Source organism: Mauremys reevesii, linkage group 13 (genome assembly GCF_016161935.1).
Source record: "Mauremys reevesii isolate NIE-2019 linkage group 13, ASM1616193v1, whole genome shotgun sequence".
Classification (NCBI taxonomy): Eukaryota; Metazoa; Chordata; order Testudines; family Geoemydidae; genus Mauremys; species Mauremys reevesii.
The window spans coordinates 3,287,501-3,310,080 of record NC_052635.1 but is presented as its reverse complement, the minus strand read 5'-3'; the positions used below and the strand labels follow the sequence as shown (position 1 = coordinate 3,310,080).

Here is a 22,580-nt window from a genome sequence, read left to right as displayed (position 1 = left end):
AATGAATGCAGAAGAAGCAGAACCCCGCGTGCCCGTAGGCTGCCTACAAGCTGAATTCTATTGCCTGGCCGTGTGTGATGGCTTACTCACACCAAAGTGGCAGGCACTTCAGTATAAGAGGCAAAATGCTAACTTTTACACAAAGAACATAGTGCTGTGTACTATGAATTGCCTGTTTCACTGAGAAGGAGTGTCCTCTTTGTTCTCTGAAATGTATCTTTTAAAATACTACCCTCCCTTTTTCTCCTCCCACAGGTGCAAATGTTTCAACGAGGCCCCTGTCTACTCCATCACAAAGTCTGGTCCAGATTAAAAGGTGGAAAAAAAATGAATTTGGGATGACATGTTCGCCGAGCTCATGCAGTCTCATAGACTCATAGACTTTAAGGTCAGAAGGGACCATTATGATAATCTAGTCTGACCTTCTGCACAATGCCGGCCACAGAATCTCACCCACCCACTCCTGTAACAAACCCCTAACCTATGTCTGAGTTACTGAAGTCCTCAAGTCATGGTTTGACGACCTCAAGGTGCAGAGAATCCTCCAGCAAGTGACCCATGCCCCATGCTTCAGAGGAAGGTGAAAAACCTCCAGAGCCTCTGCCAATCTGCCCTGGGGTAAAATTCCTTCCCGACCCCAAATATGGCGATCAGTTAAACCCTGAGCATGTGGGCAAGACTCACCAGCCAGCACCCAGGAAAGAATTCTCTGTAGTAACTCAAATCCCACCCCATCTAACATCCCATCACAGACCACTGGGCATATTTACCAGCTAATAATCAATGATCAATTACCAAATTAATTGCCAAAATTAGGCTATCCCATCATACCATCCCCTGCATAAACTTATCAAGCTTAGTCTTGAAGCCAGATATGTCTTTTGCCCCCACTACTCCCCTTGGAAGACTGTTCCAGAACTTCACTCCTCTAATGGTTAGAAATCTAACCTTCATCTAATTTCAAGTCTAAACTTCCTAGTGTCCAGTTTATATCCATGTGTTCTTGTGTCCACATTGGTATTAAGCTTAAATAATTCCTCTCCCTCCCTGATATTTATCCTTCTGATATATTTATAAAGAGCAATCATATCCCCCCTCAGCCTTCTTTTGGTTAGGCTAAACAAGCCAAGCTCTTTGAGTCTCCTTTCATAAGACAAGTTTTCCATTCCTCAGATCATCCTAGTAGCCCTTCTCTGTACCTGTTCCAGTTTGAATTCATCCTCCTTAAACATGGGAGACCAGAACTGCACACAGTATTCTCGATGAGGTCTCACCAGTGCCTTGTATAACGTACTAACAGACACCTCCTTATCTTTGTTGGAAATACCTTGCCTGATGCATCCTAAAACCGCATTAGCTTTTTTAACAGCCATATCACATTGGCGGCTCATAGTCATCCTGTGATCAACCAATACTCCGAGGTCCTTCTCCTCCTCTGTTACTTCCAACTGATGTGTCCCCAATTTATAACCAAAATTCTTGTTATTAATCCCTAAATGCATGACCTTGCACTTTTCACTATTAAATTTCATCCTATTACTATTACTCCAGTTTACAAGGTCATCCAGATCTTCCTGTAGGATATCCCGGTCCTTCTCTGTGTTAGCAATACCTCCCAGTTTTGTGTCATCCGCAAACTTTATTAGCACATTCCCACTTCTTGTGCCAAGGTCAGTAATAAAAAGATTAAACAAGATTGGTCCCAAAACCGATCTTTGAGGAACTCCACAAGTAACCTCCTTCCAGCCTGACAGTTCACCTTTCAGTACGACCCGTTGTAGTCTCCCTTTTAACCAGTTCCTTATCCACCTTTCAATTTTCATATTGATCCCCCATCTTTTCCAATTTCACTAATAATTCCCCATGTGGAACCGTATCAAATGCCTTACTGAAATCGAGGTAAATTAGATCCACTGCGTTTCCTTTGTCTAAAAAATCTGTTACCTTCTCAAAGAAGGAGATCAGGTTGGTTTGCCCCCAATCTACCTTTTGTAAAACCATGTTGTATTTTGTTCCAATTACCAATGATCTCAATATCCTTAACTACTTTCTCCTTCAAATTTTTTTCCAAGACCTTGCATAAACAGGCCTATAGTTACTTGGATCACTTTTTTTCCCTTTCTTAAAAATAGGAACTATGTTAGTAATTCTCCAGTCGTACGGTACAATCCCTGAGTTTACTGATTCATTAAAAATTCTTGCTAATGGGCTTGCAATTTCATGTGCCAGTTCCTTTAAGATTCTTGGATGAAGATTATCTGGGCCCTCCAATTTTCTGTTTGAGTTTGGCTTCTACCTCGGATGTGGTAATATTTACCTCCATATCCTCATTCCCACCAGGGCCGGCTCTAGGTTTTTTGCCACCCCAAGCAAAAATTTTTTTGGCTTCCCCCCACCCCCCTGACATGAGCTCCCCCTCCTGCCCACCAGTGCCCCCACTCACACCCCTGCTGCCCCAGCACTGGGCTCCCCCCAAAACATGGGATCCGCTACCAGCACACTGCAGCCGAGCCCTGGCCCAGCTGCGACTCTTTCCCCATGCGGGTGGAGCTGCTGGGCAGCACGGAGCGGGAGTACTTCCAGGTGGTGGTGCAGCTATGGGGCGGCGCGAAGAACACGGCCCCCTCCCTGGGCTTCGCAGCACTGCTGGTGGCCAAGGTGGATCAGTTCGTGCTCACCGCCCTCACCCCCGACATGCTGGCGGCCGAGGACCTGGAGAGTCCCCCGGACCTGCTGCTCTTCAGCCTCACGGTGCCCTGGCCCAGCTCCGGCGGGAGGGAAGGCGAGGATCTCCGGCTGTGGGGATACCGGCTCAGCACCGACGAGCCCAACCAGCCGCTCACCTCCTCACACACTCCAGGAGCCCCTCTCACCGCCACCGCAGCTGGGGCTCGGCTCCTGGGGACCCATTTCCCTCCCTCCCCAGCTCCTCACACACACTGGGCAGGGCCACCCAGAGGATTCAGGGGTCCTGGGGCAAAGCAATTTTGGGGGCCCCTTCCATAAAAAAAAGTTGCAATACTATAGTAACATGTATTTGGAAATGTAAAAAATAGCTAGTGAAATACATTCAACAATTAATTTGTAATAATTTGAAAATACACGAAATACATGAACTGCTTTACTGGTCTGTCTACATTTGCAATTACACAATGGGCTGTTGCTGGGTGATGGTGATGGTTGGTGCCAATGGGCTGTCGCCTGGGGGTGGTGCTGCTGTTGCCCAGGTCTGGGCGGGGAGCTGGGCTCTGGGGGGTGCCCGGCTCAGAGGGGCTGGCCTCAGGACTGTGGGGGATGGGGTCGGAGGTTGTCTGGCTCAGAGGGGCTGGGCTCGGAGCTGGGGGTTGGGGCTGTGGGGGATGGGGCCGGGGATGCCCAGGTCAGAGGGGCTGGGCTAGGAGCAGGGGGTCAGGGCTGGGGGGGGAGGATGTGTTTGGGGGGGGGCCCACCTCAGAGGGGCTGAGCTCAGAGCTTGGGGTTAGGGCTGGGGATGGGGTCAGGCGTGCCCAGCTCAGAGGGGCTGAGCTCAGAGCTTGGGGTTGGGGCTGTGGGGGATGGGGTCGGGGGGGTGCCCAGGTCAGAGGGGCTGGGCTTGGAGCTGGGGGTCAGGGCTGGGGGGTAATGGGGTCGGGGGGTACCTGGCTCCGGCCTGGCCCCTTACCATGCCACTTACCCCCTCTCCCCAACAGCGCTGCAGTGGCATGGTGTTTCCAGCAGGGCCTGAGTTCCCGCCGCTCGGCTGCAGCTCGCAGCCCCGCCCCCTTACCAGCGGAGACACCGGAGGCTGGGGGAGCCTCCAACATACCCTGCGGGGCCCGGGTCCTGGGGAAAATTGCCCCACTTGCCCCCCCGCTAGGGCAGCCCTGACTCTGGGAGCCCCTCTCGCCGCCGCCGCAGCCCAGGTTCGGCTGTGTGAGGAGCTCCCAGAGCGTGTGAGGAGCCGGGGACGGAGGGGGAGCCAAGCCCGGGCTGCGGCGGCGGTGAGAGGAGCTCCCGGAATGTGTGAGGAGCCGGGGACGGAGGGAGGAGGGTTCCTGCTGCCGCTGTCACTCCCAGCGGCGCCGCGTTTCCTAGTGGGCTCTGCAGGGCGCCCGCCGGGCTGGGCAGTGGGCGCGGATCCCGGCTCGGGCGAGTGGCTGCGCCAGGGCCGGCTCCCGGCAATGAGGCTCCAAGCAAAAACATAAAAATAAAAAAAGGAGGGGGCGAAGTGCCGCCCCTTAGAAAGTGCCGCCCCAAGCACATGCTTGGAGGGCTGGTGCCTAGAGCCGGCCCTGATTCCCATTTGTCATCTTACCATTATCCATCAGCTCCTCATTAGCTTCCTGCACTGATATGGGCCAGCTGAATGCGTGGAAGCAAACAATTGCAGAGTCCCGTAAAGCATTACAGGAACACAAAGAGAGGAGGGATGCATGCAATGAGAGCAGGCAGGATGCTATGGGGAGCAAACTGACATGCTGCGCTGTATGGTGGATCTAATGCAGGACGGTGGGAGGGCAAGTGAGGCAATTTGCCCCAGACCCCAGGCCCCGCAGGGGCCCCCACAAGAGTTTTTTGGGGGCCCTGGAGCGGTGTCCTTCACTTGCTCCAGGGGCCCCGGAAAACTCTCGCAGGGCCCAGGCCCCTGGCGCTTCTTCTGCTCCGGGTCTTTGGTGGCAATTTGGCGGGGGGGAGGTCTTTCCACTCCAGAACCTACTGCGGAAGTGCCGGGTCTTCGGTGGCAATTCAGCGGTGGGGCCCCCCCACCACGGGTCTTCAGGGCACTTTGGAGGCGGGTCCCGGAGCGGAAGGTGTCATGGACTCACAGATCGTGCCCACTCTTGGCCCTGTGCGGTCCGTGGGGGGTGCCACTCTCTCTTGGGATCAGGCCCCTCCACCTCCTGGAGCTGCACCTCTCTGAGCCGTAGCACGTCTGCCTCTGCCGTGGGACCCCTGAGGGAGTCCACACGCTGTGGACCCCCTGGGCCTCCTCACCCCCGAAAGGGGTTGATGCAACCCTGTTCTTTAGCCCGGAGCGACTCTCAGCCAGCATAAAACAGGAGGGTTTATTGAGATTGAACACAGCACAGGAAACTCTCAGGGCCTCAGCCTGGCATCTCACAATAACAGCACATCCCAGTCCCCCTCAGCCAGGTGGGCTCTGTCTGCTTCCCCTCGCCAGCCCCGAGCCCCCCTGCTTCCCAGCTGGGCCTCTGATATCCCTGGCCCCAAGTCCCGCCTCTGTCCATTGTCTTCTCTCCAGCTAAACAGGGTCATAAACAGGCAGGCCTGGGTCTCCTCTCCTCTCAGCTCTCCTCTGGCTAGAACCGGCTGGTCAGGTCACCGGGGTCCTCTCTCTGCAGCCCATTGTCCTCCCACTGGCCAGAACCGGCTGTGTCTCCTGAGCTGGGTCTCTGGGTCACCAGGTCACCAGTCAATGGGGTCGCCATCCTCCAGGCCCTCGGATGGGGTCTCGAGTCCCTCTCCAGTCCTCTGTAACAACAAACTCCCTTTTCCCTCCCCTCGTTAAACCAGTAACACCCAGGGACATTGAGTCCCACCCCCTGTGCATGCAACCCACGGGAAAACACAGAAAACCCCAAGAAAAACCCCCACTTCATCACATCTCTCCCCCCTTCATGGCTGAACGGAGCAGGGTCACTTAGCCAGTGACCTGGAGATGTTCAGGGCCCCCGCCCCGTGATAAAGCATCAGCTATAACATTGGCCTCCCCCTCACATGAACCACCTCCGTGTCGTACCCCTGGAGGAGCAGGCTCCATCTCAGCAGCTTGGCATTAGACCCTTTCATTTGATGTAGCCACGTCAGGGGTGAGTGGTCAGTGCACACGGTGAAGCGCTTCCCAAATAGATACGGCTGCAGTTTTTTGAGGGCCCACACCATGGCCAGGCCTCCCTTCTCTATGGCCACATACTGCTGCTCCTGGGGCAGCAGCTTCTTGCTCAGGTACACAATGGGGTGTCTTTCCCCCTTAGTGTCAGTTTGAATTAGTACTGCCCCCAGCCCTGTGTCCGAGGCGTCGGTGAACACCAGGAAGGGTTTGCTAAAATCCGGGTTTACCAGCACCAGGCCTTGGATAAGTGCCCCCTTCAGCGCACAGAGAGCCCTCTGGCCCTGCTCGGTCCAGACCACCTTGTCCGGCTTCCCCTTCCTACACAGCTCCATGCGGGGAGCCGCCAGGGAGCTAAAGTGGGGCACAAACCTCTGGTAGTACCCGGCCATCCCAATGAAAGCCTGGACCTGCTTCTTAGTCTGGGGAGCGGCCAGTCCTGGATCGCCTCCACCTTGGCCGGCTCCGGCTCCGGCTTCAGGTGGCCGCCCCCCACCTTGTGGCCCAGGTATGACCCCTCGGTCATCCCCACCTTGCACTTTCCAGCTTTTATGGTCAGTCCTGGATCTTGGAGGTGACCCAGCACCCTCTTCACCTGGGACACATGTTCCTCCCAGGTCTGGCTAAAGACACAGATGTCGTCAATATATGCCAGAGCAAAGTCCTCCATCCCCCTTAGCAACTGATCCACCAGGCGCTGGAAGGTGGCAGGTGCTCCCTTGAGACCAAAAGGCAGGACCAGGAACTCGAAGAGCCCTATTTGGGTGGTGAAGGCAGACTTCACCCTGGCCTCCGGGTCCAAAGGCACCTGCCAGTAGCCTTTGGCAAGATCCATGGTAGTGAGGTACCGGGTGCCCCCCAACTTGTCTAGGATCTCATCGGTCCTAGGCATGGGGTAGGCATCGGACACAGTGATGGCATTGAGCTTCCGATAGTCCACACAGAACCGGATCGACCCGTCCTTCTTGGGGACCAGCACCACCGGCGAGGCCCAGGGGCTGGCGGATGGCTAGATCACCCCTAAAGCCCTCTCTCTCCAGGTCCTGGGCTGTTTTCCCAGTGACCCTGAATGGGGAACACCTGATGGAAGGGTTGGTTCCCGTCTCCACCCGGTGGACAGCCAGGTTAGTGAGCCCAGGCCTGCTGGAGAACAGCTGCTGGTATGAATGCAGCACCTCTCTGATCTCTGCCTGCTGGGCACGGGTTAGCTGGTCAGAGAGGGGAACTGATTTCAGCGGGAGGTTAGCCCCAGCCTCAGGGAGGAGTCCCACCAGGGAATCCTCTCCCTTCTCCTCCAACTGCCAACACACAGCCAGCACCAACTTTTCCCTGTCCCAGTACGGTTTCATCATGTTGACATGATACACCCGGTGGCTGTGTGCCCGGTTGGATAGTTCCACCACATAGTTCACCTCGTTTACCTGTCTGATGACCTTGAAGGGGCCATCCCAGGCAGCTTGCAGCTTGTTCTTCCTCACAGGGATGAGGAGCATCACCTGGTCCCCGGTAGCACAGGAGTGGGCCTGTGCTGAGCGGTCGTACCAGACCTTCTGCTTCCTCTGGGCCCTTGCTAGGTTTCTCCTGGCCAAGCCCATGAGCTCCACGAGCTTTTCCTGGAAAGCCAGGACATACTCCACCACTGATCCCCCGTCGGGAGAGGCCTTCCCCTCCCACTTGGCCCACATCAAGTCCAGGGGTCCCCTCACCTTCCTCCCGTACAGCAACTCGAACGGGGAGAACCCTGTGGATTCCTGGGGCACTTCCCTATATGCAAACAGCAGGTGGGGTAAATACTTGTCCCAGTCCTGTGGATGCTGGTTCATAAAGGTTTTCAGCATCCTCTTTAGGGTCCCATTGAATCTCTCCACCAGCCCACTGGACTGAGGGTGGTAGGCTGAGGCCCAGGTGTGTTGGACCCCACACTTCTCCCACAATCACTGGAGCAGGGTTGACATGAAGTTAGACCTCCGGTGTGTAAGGACCTCCTTGGGGAACCCCACTCTGCTGCAGTTGGTCAGCAGTGCGTCTGCAAGGGAAGAAGTCTGTAGTGGTAACAGCAGGAGTCTGGTAGAAATATTCTACCTTTCCTAGAAGATGTTGTGAAGGCCAAGAATATCATAGGGTCCAAAAACTCTAGATAAATTAATGGAGGATAGGTCCATCAATGGCTATTACCCAGGGTGGGAAGAGATGGTGTCCCTAGTCTCTGTTTTTCCAGAAGTGAGAGTGGGAGATGGGGGATGGATGACTTGATGATCACCTGTTTCTGTTCATTCCTTCGGAAACACCGGGCTTTGGATTTCTGCCTCTCTTCCCCCCGCCCTCTTTAATTTTGGTGTCAGTGTAATCAGTGAGGAGCGAGTTACATTCTAGAACCATTCCGTTCTCAGGGTAACCCGGTCACTGAGTGCGGAAACAGACTTTGCAAAGGTGCTTTGGAATATTTCTGGTGTTTTGGCTACATTGCTGGAAATAGTTTTGGAGTCACTGTGGCTTGGTCTGAGGAGAAGGGTCAGAGCTCTGGAGATGGGATAAAGACCATCCCTGTGCAGACGGGCAGCAGAAGGCTCCGCCAGTGGATAAATCCTACAGGAGGCTTAGGTAGGGCTCGGGAGCTGGAGAGGAGCTTCTGCTGGCTCCTCTAAAAAGGGGTGAAGTTCAATCACAGAGAATTATCAGCCTCAGTACAAAAGCGAAAGATGATCACTGACCCCCAACCCCCCGCCTTCCAGTCCATAATCCTCCCTCAGGGCTCCGCATTCCAACTGCTCTTCGCTAAGGGCTCAGCGTCTCCATTGACTTCACTGGGGAAGGAGGGATCCGTAAATGGCGGAGTATCTGATCCGAAAGCTCTGGTGGGCACTGGGGGCATCCACGGAGCGAGGGCGGATGCACCTGTTCTTTCCTCCTGCTCTGTGAAATAGACCCTGGGCATCCGCTCCCTGTGCTCCCCGGGGGAGTGGGGTCAGCAGAGCCTCTGTCTCCTGGCACAGCTCTGTGCGGTGTCCCTGAGGGGAGATACTTCGTGCATGTTCTCAGTGCTGGGGAGCAGAGCTGCTGCCTTCCCCGGTCTCTGCAGGGGGAGGTTTGTGTCTGAGCTCAAACTCGCTTCCCCTCACTGTGTCTCTTGTGCAGTAATACGCGGCAGTGTCTCAGGCCTACAGTGGCTTGGGGCATTGGTGGGAGGGCCCAGCCCCAGCCGTGTCGTTCAGGAGGAGGGGTTTTGGGGGGAGGGGTCCCACTCCACACTCACTGGTGGCGGGAAGCAGAGTGCCGTGGCTGGGAGCTGGCGGAGCAGAGTGGGCTGGGTCTGGGCTGCTCCGCTTTCCACTGCTGCCGGTGAGTGCGGGGTTGCTGGGGATAGAGGTGGAATGGGGGTGGGGTAGGGGTGGAGCAGGGCAGAAGGCTAAGTGGTGGGGCAGTGGGAGGTGTCTGGGATCCTACACACCCCTAGGGATGGCTTTGCTCCTCGCACTGGGTGCAGCCCATGGGGAGTGGGGGGGGAGCCGGGGATAGGGCTGGTTGCTGGAGCTGGTTCTGCCACGTATGCAGCACGCAGATGCCTAGGGTACCATGACATTTGGGGCAATTTGGCAATTATCTGTCCCTTTCGTAATGATTCCCAACATTGGGTTTGCTTCTCTGACTGTCACTGCACATTGACTGGATATTTTCAGAGAACCATCCACAATGACTCCAACATAACTTTCTTGACTGTTAACAGCTAATTTAGACCCCATCGTTTTATATATATAGTTGAGATTATGTTTTCCAATGGGTATTACTTTGCATTGATTAACGTTGAATTTTGTTGCCCAGTCACGTTCGCCAAAGCCCCAAGCCACTGGAGGCCTGTGGGCAGGACCGGCTCCAGGCAACAGCATCCCAAGCAGGTGCTTGGGGTGGCAATCTGCAAGGGACGGCAGTCCATGTGTTTTTGCCCCCAAGCAGCACGCCGAATTGTCGGCGGGGGCAGTCCCTGTGCCTTTAGGGCGGCACGCGCATTTCCCCGGCGGTGGCAATTCGGCGGCAGCTTCTATGTTCACCTGTCCACAGCAGCGCAGCTTCTGTATTCTTGCTGAAGACAGAAGCAGTCACCAAATTGCTGCCACTGCAGAAACGCGCGTGCTACCCTCACGGCACACATGGACTGTCCCTGCCATTCACGGCGGCAATTCGGTGAGCTGCTTGGGGCAGTGAAAACAGTAGAGCCGGCCTGGCCTGTGGGGCCCCCCAAAGTGACCTCCTCATAGCTCCTGCCTCCCGGGCATCACAGGCCTTGAGTGCAGCCCAGACCCTGCGGGGAGGAGCAGGTACTTCCCCCTGCCCCCGCAGATTCCTGGGGCCCCACACAGCCTCCCCACGAGGCTGGGGGGGGGGAGGCTGCATAGGGCACCTGAGTGGCTAGAGACGGCTCTGCTGCCCTGCCTAGGAGCCCCAGGTAAGCACTGCACTCCTCCACTCCCTTTCCAGAGCCTGCACCCCTGCCCCTTCCCACACACCTCTCCTGCCCCCAAACTCCCTTCCAGAGCCTGCATCCCTCATCCCCTCCTGGACCCCCACCCCCCTGCTCCAGCCCATAGCCTGCACACAGCACCCAAACTCCATCCCAAAGCCTGCACCCTGCACCCCAATCCCCTGCCCCAGCCCAGGGCCTGCCCCCAGAACCCCTCCCCCCATCCACACTCCCTCGCAGGGCCTTAGGCAGGTGGTGAGCAGAGTTGGGGATGGCGAGCTCTGGGCATTTTGGGCACCACCAAAATTTCTACAAACCTGCCCCCCCCCACCCCGGGAGGTTCTTTGGGATCAGGAGAACCTATGATTTGATGAGACAGGTTGTAAAGAACCACTCATCTCTGAATCTCGTGGTTTTGGTGGTGACATCAGAACTGAGATGCCTGAGGAAACTGCCTTTATGTTTTCTTGTTAGCCCCTGCGGTTAAACAGGAGTTTAATTTTATGGCTGGTTTGGTAGATCTTATCAAAGAATAACCCCCAATTCTGGGTTGTGTTGTGACCCACTAAGCACGGTTACAAGCAGAAATCTCTTTCTGTCTATTTATCATAGGTTGGATCCCCTTGGTGTCCATATCTGGCACAGTAATGCAGAGCGGTGCGCTCGGATCTGGGGCTGCTCAATGGCAAATGCAGCGAGTAGTTGAGCTGTAATAGCGGGGGGGGGGATTGGCCTGCTATAGATTCTCACCTCTACCTACATTCCCTGTTTCATGGTGGTTTAAGTAAAGGGTTTGGCCTGGAGCTGCAATGAAATGATAAAAAACCAACTAAATATCTCAGGAATTCTTCTACCACTCCTCGAGGGGCAGTGAGCGTGTGATGGGTGTGAGAGGGGAGGGCGGGGGCGCTTTATAGAAGTTTTATCTTTGTATAAACTACTCACCATTATCTGGTGTTTCTGTTCAAAGACCCGAGGGAAAAAAAACAAAGAGGTAATAATTTGGAGGCTGTGGTAACACGGGTGATATCCTGGGGCCTTTAGGGAGGCAAAAGTTTACCTTGGAAAATTGATAAAACAGCAAGTTAGTGGAAACAGAATCTCGTCTTCCTGGAGGTGGAGAAACGAGCGTGTCCAAGGATGGGGAGTCAATGAGAAACTGTGGAGAAGCCGGAGTCTCTGTACGTGGAGAGATGCAGGGACAGAGGCGTGGCGGGATTTAAAGAGGGCGTTGGGTTATTAATTTCCCTGGGCACCTGTAAACATAAGAGCCTCTCCCCGCAGTGTGTGATCCCAGCTCTGTGAGCAAAGGCTGAGAGAGGGGGGAGGGGTAGAGTATCCATGGATCGATCATAGAATCACAGGTCTGCAGGGCTGGAAGGGAGGGGTCATTCCCTCCAGCGCCTGCGCTTTGGCACCGGTGCAGCCTGAGGCCACGGGAGATGAGACAGTGGATCAGGCAGGGAGTCAGATAAGAACGGAAGCTGTTTAATAGGCTTCTAAGCAAACATCACACAGCTCTAGGGCACTGGTCAGGCGTGTTTGGGGGGAGTAGCCTCTGCTCGTTGATAGCTGTCCTGGTCCGTGTTTTTCGTTATCCCGGTTTTTCCCAGCACACAGAACATGGGGGTCACATGGGGAGTGTTTGGCATTTTCTGGGCTCTATAGAATGTATTGTGAGGCGTAGAACAGTTTATGGGACCCAGCGTGTCAGTCCCCCCATCCCAGTCCCGAGGTGCCGGCCTCGGGATCTCTGCTGTCTGTGACACTGGACTTGGCTGCAGAGCCGAGAACATTTTAACCATTTCAAGGAAGGGAACCGCGAGAGCCCAGCGCCCGGACTGTCAGTGTCACAAACCAGCTGGGACTTCCCCTGCTGACCGCAACGGGAGGTTTTTGTCTGAGCTCAGCCCGGCTTCGCCTCACTGTGTCTCTCGCACAGTAATAGCGGGCGGTGTCCTCGGGCTTCAGGCCGCTCAGTTGCAGGTAGATCAGCTTCTTGGCGCTGTCTGTAGAGGTGGTGAATCGCCCTTTCACGGCATCTCCGTAATGGGTGGTTGCTCCATTAATTGCTGATCCCCACTGCAGCCCCTGCCCGGGAGCCTGGCGGACCCAGCTCATCCAGTAGCTGTCTATGCTGAACCCCGAGGTGGTGCAGGTCAGTCTGAGGGAGTCTCCGGGCTTTTTCACATCCCCGCCGGACTCCAGCAGCTGGACTTGTGACCGGACACCTGGAATAAACGCATGTTAAAATCATGTCAGTGTGAATTGCCAACAATCCATCCCGCTGACTCCCCTACCCGTACAAGGGGAGAAAATACCTTCCAAAGCTGCTGCAACGACCACGAAATGGAGCCAAAGAGGCATTTTCCCTGGTGTGGGAGGGGAGCGGAAAGGTCTCTGGTGGGTCGGTTGGTAACTGCACAGACCCAGTGGGCTGCAGATTGTCTCGGCGGGCAGACTCGGCAGAGAGAGATTTAAACAGGAAACTCTCACCCTTATTTGCATATCCCCCTCCTTATAACAGCTAAAACTCCTTCCCAGTGACTCACTGGATGAGTGCGCTGGTCTGGTCACTCCCTCTGGGGCACCTGGCACTGGCCAGTGTGGGAAGACAGGACACTGGGCTGGATGGACCTTGGTCTGACCCAGTCTGGTGGTTCTTCTGTTCTTATAATCTCACATCCTGGTCTGGGGTCCCAAGACTCGTTCCTAGAGAAAAAGCTTTGAACTCTTCAAGAGTTTAACAGACTCTCACCCTTTGGTGTTACCCCAGCAGCTAAGTGGCCTATGCTCTGTCTACAGGCCCAGCCTTGACACCCCTGGAGCGGACACGACTCTCCTCTTCGCAGTCAGGGAAATGTCTTTAATTGCTGCCAGGGTTTGCCGCGGGGACTGGAAGGAGCCCCGCTCTGCCAGGCTTTCGGCGCTCTCACCTCCCCACATTTACAATGACAGGCAAGAACCGGTATCTGACAGGTGTGTGTTGCTGTCCGGTTCTCAGAAGAGAAAGGTGAGAACCCTCAGCTCCCTGCCCCCAACATCCCTGGACATCCCTGTCTGTGTTTCTGATACTGTTTCTGAAAAGCCCGGGTTTCAGAGTTTTGCTGCGTGCTCCGTGTTCTGTTCTTGCGCGCCAGGGCTGGGGCGCATCAGCGCGAGAGGAGATGTATCGAAAGGGGAATGAGGACCCCAAACGAGCAACCACCGGACAAGGCCACCAGCCCTGCGCTCTCTGACCCTAAAGATCCCTGACACCTCCCCTGTGGGGCTGCTGCTTCTCGCTGCAGGATCCCAATAAGTCCTACCAGGCTTCTTCCCTGTACCCTTACTCACGGGCGGCTCCAGGCACCAGCGCAGCAAGCAGGTGCCTGGGGTGGCAAGCCGCGGGGGAGCGCTCTGCCAGTCGCCCTGAGGGCGAGAGTCAGGCTGCCTTTGGCGGAGTGCCTGCGGGAGGTCTGCCGGTCCCACGGCTTCCCCGAAGACACGGATCGGCAAATCACCGGCAGAAAGGCCACCGAAGGCCGCCCGACTGCCGTACTTGGGGCGGCAAAGAACACAGAGCCCCCCTGCCCTTGCTACCCCACTGCCCTCAGCGCCAACCTTTGGGAGTTCCCTGTAATTAAGGGCTGCAGGTTCAGTCCTTTATCTCCGCGGTCACTCTATTAAATTGCTGGAACTGTATTGTGGGCTGGATCTTTAGCTCCGCCCTCGGACAGCTGCAGAAATTCTGGACTGTGATTCTCAAATGTGAGGTGCGGTCCTTAATCCATGAGGCCCCTTTGAAAATCTCAACCCCGCGCCCTATTTCCAGTACCAGCTGAGCGGGGTTTCTTCAGGAACTGAGCGGTCTCTGCAGCACAGGCCCATTGGGACTTGCCACAGAAGTGGGTGACAAAACCCGTGAATTATAGGGTTGCACACTGACAGCAGGCTCTTATTCACCCCTGGGGTTGGAGGGGAAAGTTCTCAAGGGATTGGCTGGTAACTGCACAGACCCGGGAGGCTGCGGGTTGTCTCTCCGGGTGCAGCCCGTGCAGAGAGAGGGACAGATCTAAATAGTGATTGGCGGTGGTCCTGTCTGCCGATCCGCCTCGTTATAGGAGACACAAATTCTGTTGTGATTTATTATTTCTCTCAGGAATCTGGGACAGAGAGTCAGATTGTCCCTTACCGAGGGTGTGTGCTGGGCCGTTCTGAGTGTGGTGGGATCCTGAGTGTATTTTGGATAAGGGAAACAATAATAATAATAATAATAATAATTAATACAAGAAGTTTCCCTGAAATCACACAATTCCAGAGACTCGACTTCAGGGCCTGTTTATATTCGCGTGAATTGCTGATGGAAGATGCTCGAGTCCTGGCCGAGTTTTGCTTGTTTGTTGTTGGTAAGAGAAATGAACAAATAGATTAACTATAAATGAACAAATGGGTTAACTATATGGAAATATAAATATTCATGAGACAGGGTGAATCTCAGCTCTGCAGCTCCGGCCCACGAGCAGCGGGGCTGTGAGTGGGGAGGGGTCGGTTCACGGGGTCCCGTGGAGCTGGGACACCCGCTGGCGCTGGCAGAGAGTTGGGACTGGATCCCCTGCCCAGCAGTGACAGGCTGCACTGAACTGTGCGGTGCCCACAGGGAAATGCAACAAAGAATCCTGTGGCACCTTATAGACTAACAGACGTTTTGCAGCATGAGCTTTCGTGGGTGAATACCCACTTCTTCGGATGCAAGTCAGGGAAATGTTCCCCGGCAGGTTTAGCCATACGGAGAAGAGCCCATTGCTCGTTGCTTCGCTTCCTGGAGATCCCGCCCCATTAACGCCAATGGGAAGAGCCGTTTGCGTGAGGCGAGCAGCGCTCTGCTCTGCACTGGGGTGGGGGACGTAGTCAGGACATGAAAGAGTTAATCCGCGAGGTCAGCGTTTCCAGTCCTGAGGCCCCTCCCCCTCTTGCGCCCAAGGCAGGAGAGTTTTGCTTGTGTCGTTGCTGCCCCCATGCGGCAGCCGCGGGAAGTTCCGCAGCTCTGGTTTTTGTACGAGCATCCACAGGTTTCCTCTCAGCGTGTCTCTGGCACAGTAATAGCGGGCGGTGTCCTCGGGCTTCAGGCCGGTCATTTGCAGATACAGCAGGTTGTTGGAGTTGTCCCTGGAGATGGTGAATCGGCCTTCAACAGCCGGGGAGTACCACTGCTTGGATGCATCGGGTCTAATCCGAGCCACCCACTCCAGCCCCTTCCCGGGAGCCTGCCGGACCCAGTTCATATAGGAGCTGCTGAAGGTGAAGCCGGAGGCTTTGCAGGAGAGGCGGAGAGAGTCTCCAGGCTTTTACACATCCCCTCCGGACTCCACCAGCTGCACCTGCGATCTGACACCTGCAAGTAAAGGCATGTTACAACTATCGATATAAAAACAGCGATAATGTTATAGTCTTCGGGCTCTGCCATTTAAGCTGGGGGAACAAAATACCTTCCAACGCTGCTACAATGAAAACAGCTGCGATCCAAGGTCTCATTTTGCCTGGCGCTGGAGAGGAAAGTTCCCGGGGGATTGGCTTATAAATGCACAGACCCAGGGGCTGCGGATTGTCTCTCCGGGTGCAGCCTGGGCAGAGAGAGGCACAGATTTATACAGGAAATTCTCCACCTCTATTTGCATATTCCCCTCCTTATAAGGGACCCAAACTCCTTCCCTGCAGGCTATGAATTGCTTCTTCCAGGGCTGAGAGAGGAGCCAGATCACCCCTTCCTGTGGGTCTCTGCAGCACCCAGCCCCAGTGAGATGGGGTATAAAGGGGGAAAGAATCAGCTGCCGGTTATGAGCCCAATTCCCCGGTTATGAATTTAGGGCCTGATTGTCATCAACTTATAAGGAGGAGTCCGGTGGCACCTTAAAGACTAACGGATTTATTTGGGCATAAGCTTTCATGGGTAAAAAACCCACTTCTTCAGATGCATGGAGTGAAAATTCCAGATGCTGGTATTGTTATACTGACACAGGAAGAGAAGGGAGTTACCCCACAACTCTGGTTCTCCACTTGTGAGGTAATTCCCTTCTCTTCGTGAGCCAGTATTGTTATGCCCATATCTGTAATTTTCACTCCATGCATCTGAAGAAGTGGAGGGGGGGGTTACTCACAGAAGCTTGTTCCCAAATAAATCTGTCAGTCTTTAAGGTGTCACCGGATTCCTCGTTGTTTTTGTGGATACAGACTAACATGGCTACGTCCCTGATACATCAAATTATCCCATCCTGGGGAAGGGGTCTCCAGAGTCTCTGCCCATGTGAACATCGGGTCAGTGACAGGCCGGATTAACCTTTTCTGGGCCAGGCGCTAAACATATTTGTGGGCCCCCATGGGGGCAAAGGAGCATGGCGTGGGGAGGTGAGTCTGCAGAGCGAGGGGCCAGCCAGGGCCAATGGGGCATAGCATGGTGGGGCCAGCCCCCCTCCACCCAGCCCAGTGCAGGGCACTGTACAGAAACTGGCAGTTGCCAGGTGCACACTGGCCCGCCCAGCCCTGTACTGCCAGCGTGCCCCTTCCCCTCGGGGGTGGGCCCATGCCACACCCACAGCCCCCGACTCCCTATGCCCAGCGTCCCCCGGAACTGCTATGCCCCCACCACAGACCCTCCTCCACAGCGGCCTGCACACCCCCACCCCTGCCCAGCACCCCCACACAGCCACACCATCACTGACCAATCACTTGCCCACAACCCCACCACCACCACTACACAGCACCTCACTCAGACCACCCACTGCCCAGCATCCCAACACACAGACCACCCCCACCGCCCCCCAAGAGACCTCTCACTGGCCAGCAGCCCCCACACACCTCCAGAGACCCACACCCTACACCCTGGCCATGCTCACCGGCCCTGCTGGAAGGTGACGGTCTCTGTCAGGCTGAACTGGCAGTGTGGCCGCGGCTGGTCCAGTGACAGGACAGGGAATCACTCCAGCCTCTCGGGAGTGGCACGATTAGCCTGGCCAGGATCTGGCCGGACTCCCTCAGGACCCACTTGCCTGGAGATAGGATGACCCTACGTCCCCGTTTGGCTGGGACAGTTCCCTTTTTAAGCTCTGTCCCGGGCAGCCTGACTTTTTTGGTAAAAACGGGAATTTATCCCGTTTGCTCTTGCAACTGATCAGTTGGCAAGAGCCAACGAACAAATACCCAGTTTACCAGAAAAGTCCGGTGCCCCCCCCAGCGGGGTGTGGAGGAACATGTGTGTGTGTGGGGGGGGGTAACGCAAGGTGTCAGGCAGCAACAGGGCTTGAGGGGATCAGTCCCAGCCAGAATGCAGCTTGGGGGGAGGAGATAGGGGCCAGCCCCAGCCCCTGACAGCCGTGTAGGGAGGGTGTCAGTCCCAGCTCCTAGCAGTGGTGCAGGAGCTGGGGCAAAGTGGGAGGGGCTCAGCCCCTGTCCTGGCAGCGGCGTGAAGAGCTCGGGGGGGGGGGGTCAGCCTGTGGCGTGGGGAGCTGTGGGGGAGGGGTCAGCCCCAGTGATTTAGAGTTAGTGGGGCCCCATGCTCAGCTTCATTTTTGGGGCTCCTCCTTAGTACCAAACCAAGAAAAGGAACATTCTCTCATATCTCCCCCCACCCCCCTTTTTCATTCTTTTTTTTCTTCATACTCTGCCTATAAGTAATAGCAAGTAAATGGAAATAAAGTGAGGCACCTTGACTGGTTTTGTAGTCAAACTTATTTTTCCACAGACCACTTGAAAATCTCTGGGGGTCTCAGCGGACCACTTAGTGATCTTTCCAAATACTGTTTGTACTGTTAGCTAACTATTGTAAAGCACTTTGGATAAGAGCCCTTTATAAAAAATGTAAACAAAAATCATTGGGGTGCAGGGTCTGGCCAGGAGCCCTTAACCGGGGAAGCTCCCATTTAGTGTGAGGGGTGCATGAGTCAAAGAGAATATCAAGGTTGGAAAGGACCTCAAGAGGTCATCCAGTCCAACCTCCTACTCAACACAGAACTGATTCTCAGACAGATTTTTACCCCAGTTCCTTAAATGGCCCCCTCAAGGACTGAACGCATAACCCTGGGTTTAAGCAGGCCAATAGTCAAACCACTGAGCTAACCCTTCCCCTATGAGTGTGTATGAGGGGGTGCAGGAGTCAAGGTTGGGAGTGCAGGGTCTGGGATAGAGTTAGGAAGCAGGAGGGGGCTCAGGGTTGGGGCAGGAGGTTGGGGGGTGGAGCACTTACCTGGGGCAGCTCCATTTGGTATGAGGGGTGCATGTGGGAAGGTGGGGGTGCAGGATTCAGGGCACAGGGCTGGTGGTGTGTGAGAGGAGTGCAGGAGTCAGAGCATGGGGCTGGTGGTGTGTGAGGGGGTGCAGGAGTCAGGGCAGGTGGCTGGCAGTGTGGGCTGAGGTCCTGGGGGTGCTCCCAGCCCCCTGCCCTGAGCGGCTCATGGCAGAGGGCTGGAGGGGGTATGTGCAGGGGGAGTGCGGGGCCCTGCCTTTGCTCTGCCCTGATTCCACCCCCTTCCCCAACTCCCCGCCTCTTCTTCACCTCCTTCCCTGAACATGCTGCAGTCCCGCTCCTCCCCCTCATTTGCACCAGCAAACAGATGTTCAGCGGCAGGGGAAGCACTGGAAGGGGGAGGGGCAGGAACACAGCACGCTCAGGGAAAAAGTGGGGGAAGGGGGAGCTTGGCTGCTGGTGGGTGCGGGAGGAGCCCCAGGAGCTGGCAGGACCAAGCTTCTGCCCCTGCAGGAGAGAGCAGTGGGTGGGGGGCAGAGAAGAGCTGGCGGGGCCTTACTGCAGCCCAAGCAGGGTGGGACAGGCCAATGCCCCTTTGGAGTCTGGGCCCAGTGCCATGGCACCAGTGGTACCTGGTAAACCTTGTACTGCTCAGTGGCTGGGGAGGGGTCGGGTCACAGGGTTGCATTGGGCTGGGACACTTACTGGAGAGTTAAGTCTCCCTGGGCTGGGGAGCACGATGTGTCTGGGAGTCTTTCCATAGGTGAGGATGCAGGCAGCTCTGAAGTTATTACTGGCTTTGGAAAGTATCTACCAAGATGAGATGGATCTAAGTAGTGAGGCTGGTGGATAATTTTTGCTAATTCTTAAAGGAAGAGGACAAGAAGTGTTTGTTAAGGCTACTGAAAAATTACACAGACTTGATTATTAAAAATCTACAGTAACAACTTCTAGATTCTATGTAGCTTTTACAGATCTCAGTCCTATAAAACACCAACAGTTGAGGGGAGTGAGGCACTACCAGCAACGGGGCTGCCGTGTGCTCAGGATAGAATAGGGAATTTGAACACAGAGTGGGAATATCATAGGACGAGTGAATGAAGATTTTACTTCAACTTCTTTTTTTATCATCACTAGTGGCTTGAGCTGATCTTTATGCCATATTTCCTGGGATGAAAGAAGTAGGAATTCATCTCTTGCTACTCCCAGTCACAACAGCTACAGGTGAGGGTTCTTTTTCATCACTGAATAGAATTTTGTGTTCGGAAATAAGTCGCCTTCTGCCTGGTGATATGAATGAACTAATGAGTATATCACTTGAAGGAATGGAAGTATCAGACACACGAGCAGCCACCAAAGATGAACGCATTGCATTCAACAAATCCATTAAAAGAGTTGTGCAACATTATAACAAGAAACGAAGAAGGATGTAGACGTAGCTCTTCATAGAAGGCTTGAGTAGCCACCTTTAATCTGTGTGATGATTTTAAAACATGTTAAATCTAATAAAATGGTCATCAAACATTTTCAGTTCTTACTATGGTGTCATTCAGCCCAACTTCACCCTCATGGTCCCATTCCCCATTGGCTCTGACCCCCCTGTAAATTCAAACCCTCCCTCCCAAATTTCAATTACTGGGAAAACACTGATGATGTCATTAAGGGCTGAGGGGCGGGGTCTGTTAGCTCCATGGTGACTCCATGAAATTGTGGAACTTTATTGTGGGCTGGATCCTTAGCTGCACCGTTCACGCTCAGACTGTGATTTCCAAATGTCACATGGATGAAAAAACAAAACAAAACGCGAGTCTCGTTTGAAAGTCCCAGCAGTGCCCACATTTACCTGCTCTCTAGAGTGGGGATCATTCAGCTCCGCCCCCCCGACACCCGCGGAGAGTCCGGGCGGTGATTGCCCAGTGTCCGTGGGGTGAAAACAATCCACGAGCCGCTTGGGAAAGTCCCGGCGGTGCCACATCCCCAGGCTCAGCGGAGTGGGGTTTGTTCAGGCGCTGGGTGATCTCTGCCCACAGCCCCGCCCGGACTCTGAATGGCCCATTTCCATATCCAGCCTCCAGCTCTCCGTGCCTCAGTCTCCTCGCTCTGACCCAGGGGCTGGGATAGTTCCCGGCCTCCCGGCGGCGCTGTGCGGAGAAAGGCGATAACCGCGTGTGAAGGGCCGAGACTCCGCAGTGAGGGGCCCCACATCGGTTATAATGAACTAATCACCTTCCACTGCGTTAATGCGATAAACGTCCCAGTTTATTGAAAGGGCCAGAGCCTCCCTGGTGTAAATCCGGAGTAACTCGAGTCTAGTGAAAGCAGCTGCGGTGACTTTACACCAGCGGAGGATTTGGCCCCAGGAGCAATTCGCTCCATCCGTTGGGTCTGATGCGAACCCCAATGCGCTTGTCCCGTTTACAGTGACAGACGCTGTCCTGTGAGTCTGACACCGAGACGGGCCCCGGGGGAGCCAACGTGCCAGGTCTGCGAGGGGAGAGCGACTCAGAACAGGACTCACTCCGGATTGGGGTTCACAGATGAAGCGGGGGATCTCTGCACCCAGCGGGGCTGTGGGCAGGAAGGGGAGACACATTGCCCGGGAACGGAAGGGTTAAAACTGCCGGGAGGTTTGTGTTACATTCACCCGGGTGCCGGGTCTCCTGTCCCAGCCCGGAGCGGTGTGTGTGTCACTGCTGCCCCCGCGCGGCTGCCGGGAGAAGCGCGATTCCGCAGCCTGGGTTTTTGTATGATCACAAACCGGTTTCGTGTCACTGTGTCTCGCACAGTAATAGCGGGCGGTGTCCTCGGGCTTCAGGCCGGTCATTTGCAGATACAGCTCACTCTTGGGATTATCCCTGGAGATGGTGAATCGGCCTTTGACGGAATCAAGGTAGTATATAGGACTCCCACCGTCGCTTATAGCCGCCACCCATTCTAGTCCCTTGCCAGGAGCCTGTCGGACCCAGTTCATGTAGGCGCTGCTGAAGGTGAACCCGGAGGCTTTGCAGGAGAGGCGGAGAGAGTCTCCGGGCTTTTTCACATCCCCTCCGGACTCCACCAGCTGCACCTGGGACCGGACACCTGGGAATAAAGACAGGCCATTAATATCGGTATAAAAACAGCGGTAACACAATATTCTTCTAACTCTGCCCGTTATTCAGAGGAGGAAAATACCTTCCAAAGCGGCTACAGCGAAAATTACAAGGAGCAAAAATCCCATTGTTCCGGATGCTGGAGGGGAAAGTTCTCAGGGACTGGCTGGTCACTGCACAGACCCAGGGGCTGCGGATTGTGTCTCCGGGTGCAGCCTGGGCAGAGAGAGGCACAGATTTAAACAGGAAACTGTCTCCCTCATTTGCATGTCCCCGCTTTATAAGAGACACACACTCCTGCTGCCAGTGATCTGAGTGACTCGCCCTAGAGCTCCGGGTGCAGGAGTCAGACTGTCCCATCCTGTGTGTCTGTGCAGCGCCGGGCACAGGGCGCGGGGGTCCTCCCAACACTTTGGGACCCCTGGGAGGAATGAACAGCTCCCTGCAGTGACTGTATTTCCTCACCCGGGAACTGAGGGCCTGGCTATTGTGAGGTGATATTGGGGATTCAGGGGGGACTCACCGACAGACGCTGCCCTATGAGTCTGACACCGAGACGGGCCCCGGGGGAGCCAACGTGCCGGGTCAGCGAGGGGAGAGCGACTCAGAACAGGGCTCACTCCGGATTGGGGTTCACAGATGAAGCGAGGGATCTCTGCACCCAGCGGGGCTGTGGGCAGGAAGGGGAGATACGATGCCCGGGAACGGAAGGGTTAAAACTGCCGGGAGGTTTGTGTTATATTCACCCGGTTGTTGGGTCTCCTGTCCCAGCCCGGAGCGGTGTGTGTGTCACAAGGGCCATGCAACGTCCGGTCACGGGGGTCAGTATCCGGTGGGGGTTCGTGTCCCAGGGATCCACTGGGCTGGGCCACCCGCTGGAGAGGGAAGATTCCCCATGGCGCTGGGAGGGGTAGGGACGGAAGCCCCTTTCCCTTCCCGGCAGTGACCGGCTGCATTGAAATGATCCGTGACACTAGGAACGTG

At 55.2% G+C, this 22,580-nt stretch overlaps 1 pseudogene and 1 gene segment (V, D, J or C); both read right to left on the bottom strand.

Annotated features, from left to right (window-relative positions):
* The window catches only part of LOC120380440, a 62,191-nt gene extending 40,260 nt beyond the window's left edge, over positions 1-21,931 (bottom strand). The window contains 2 exon segments of the V gene segment in view: positions 21,263-21,585; positions 21,679-21,931. Of these exon segments, the coding sequence occupies positions 21,263-21,585; positions 21,679-21,724 (369 nt within the window).
* LOC120380445 lies at positions 15,045-15,916 on the bottom strand (annotated as a pseudogene).
* Positions 21,932-22,580: the final 649 nt, after the last annotated feature.